Source organism: Cynoglossus semilaevis, chromosome 14 (genome assembly GCF_000523025.1).
Source record: "Cynoglossus semilaevis isolate Cse_v1.0 chromosome 14, Cse_v1.0, whole genome shotgun sequence".
Lineage (NCBI taxonomy): Eukaryota > Metazoa > Chordata > Actinopteri > Pleuronectiformes > Cynoglossidae > Cynoglossus > Cynoglossus semilaevis.
In genome coordinates this window covers 27,678,486-27,680,743 of record NC_024320.1, presented here as the reverse complement: position 1 = coordinate 27,680,743, position 2,258 = coordinate 27,678,486, and the positions used below count along the sequence as shown (strand labels likewise).

At 42.5% G+C, this 2,258-nt stretch overlaps 1 protein-coding gene across 2 annotated transcripts in view; it reads right to left on the bottom strand.

The window, feature by feature from the left end:
- The window catches only part of itga1 (integrin, alpha 1), a 55,545-nt gene that overhangs the window by 8,129 nt on the left and 45,158 nt on the right, over nt 1–2,258 (bottom strand). For both annotated transcript variants that reach the window (XM_017039056.2, XM_025062275.1), the window contains one exon: nt 1,534–1,644. In XM_017039056.2, the coding sequence (XP_016894545.1) occupies nt 1,534–1,644 (111 nt within the window). The remainder of the gene's footprint in view (nt 1–1,533; nt 1,645–2,258) is intronic.

The following is a 2,258-nucleotide window of genomic DNA, read 5'->3' as shown; positions in this document are numbered from 1 at the left end:
ATAATAATAATAATAATAATAATATAATAATAATAATAATAATAATAATAATAATAATAATAATAATAATAATAATAATACATCAATAGAATTACTGGTGAGACTTTTCAGGTATTTTACCACACATACAGCTCAATCAAAAATGTAACCCACTGGTTCACTTTAATGGGTCACTAAAAGTCTAATTAAACTGAAAGTAAACAAATGGGTCTTAGGAAGCTGGAGGGAAGCTGGAGCCAATCCCAGCCATCCAGCAGGGAAAGGCGGGGTAAACACCAGAGAGGCAGCCAATCAATCAAAGAGTCACATAAAGTGTCAAGCGCACAGTCACAGGAAACCAGAGTATAAACCAGCGTACACACAGGAAGACCACGCAGACTTCCTCCAGGGAGACCATCAGTCAGAGCCAGGGTTGGACCTGGTGATCTGCACTAACCAGCTTCTAACTAGTGTTTGGTCGGAATGTTGTGTATTTGTCTGTACTCTGTACTAAAAAGTCCTCAGTTTCCCATCAGTCTATGAAGAAAGTCTTGTTCCGTCATTCCGACGTACTGTGTTAAAAATCACCAACTACTTCACACAGGAACTACTTGCCGAGTGTAGCGGATGAATACGTCGTCACGCGGCGCTCTACGTGGAATACAGCTTTGTTTACATTCGCCAGTTGTGCTACAGTCACTTTCTTTTTTCTGTTTTTGGGGGGAACCTTTTGCCCTTCATTATGGCTCCCAGGCATAAGTCAGACTCTCCTGATGTTTTTATGTCCTAGATAAACTTAAAACAAAAAAACTTAAACTTATCTTTATTTGTCATTGTGACACAGCACAGCACACCATGCACAACGAAATTTATCCTCTGCATTTAACCCATCACCAAAGTGAACAGTAGGCAGCCGTGGTCAGCGCCCAGGGAGCAGTGCTTGAGGACGATGCCATGCTCAGTGCATCTCAGTGGCAACCGGGCAGTTGGTGGATTCGAACCTGGGGCCTTCCAGACCAAAGTCCGCTTCCTTTACCACTAGGCCACCACCACCGCCAAAAAATTTTGGTATGTAACCACAGTGTTAGCGTTGGTGAGTGACATAGGAACATCGAGTTAGGTCTGAACCCCCCGCACAGTTAGGCTAGGCAGAGGTGGTTCTTCTCACACTTCTGTACTGTCTGTAATGTCGGGGCTCTTTATCTGGACACGTCATTCACTGGAACAATAATCTTTAAAAACTGCTCTTGTAAGAGCAAATATGCATGTGGGAGTGTGGGAAGCTGCTCCGCCTGTGGGTGTTGAAACCCTACTGCAGACTGGAGAGGAAACCCTGAAGGATGGCAGTCAGCTGCTGCTGTTGCAGAGTCTAATGTACTATAGCAACAGTGGGTATAGAGCCAGAGCAGAACAGTCCACTCCTTCATTCTTGGATTAGAAAAGCAGACAGATGGAGAAGGTTTGAGATAGGCTTCCTGCCTGACACACACAGGTCTCCTTTGTTGTTGTTTGGCAGTTGACGGTGTTTTAATAAGTGATATGAAATTGTCCTACCGTCTTATTAATGGATCGAGGCAGGCTTTCGTCCAGGACGGGGCCTTGGTCTTCATTGGCCAGGCCAAATTCCAGAGACACCATGAGCGGGTCACGGAAATCCAGACGGGCCTGTTGAGGAGAAAAGGAGCATAGAAAGTGGAGGAGAAGGGAGAAGAGGAAGAGGAAGGATGAGGTGGAAAAAAGAAAACAACAGTGTCATTCATAAAGTCACACAATCTTCTACACACACACACACACACATTCCACTGCTTCAATACATAAGTGTGTACAGACACTGCTGTATTGACTTCAAAAATCAATCTGGTTTCAACACAGTGATTTCAACATATAATGTTAATGGAAAAAGCTTAAAAACAAAAACAAACAAACAAACAATTTAATCCATTTGCGACAGACACGGAGCCTACTTTCTTTCATTTATCAGCGCCTCATGTTGCGCTGTTCTTGTCATGATGTTTTAAGCATGAATCATTTTAAACATATTCACTGTGTGTCACAACAAACTGACAGTTTTACCCTGAGCTCAAACTCAAATCTTCTGTGTTGAAATTCCAGGATTTATCCTTGACGACACATAAATGTTAACTGTCTGAGTCTGAAGCACGAGAGACTACAAGAAATGCTGACACCAGTTTCTGTATTTGAGGATTTAAAAACATTTCCTGATGTAGTAAAAACTGACTTCTCTGTTTTGTCTTGAAAATCTAGTTTTACCACAGCCA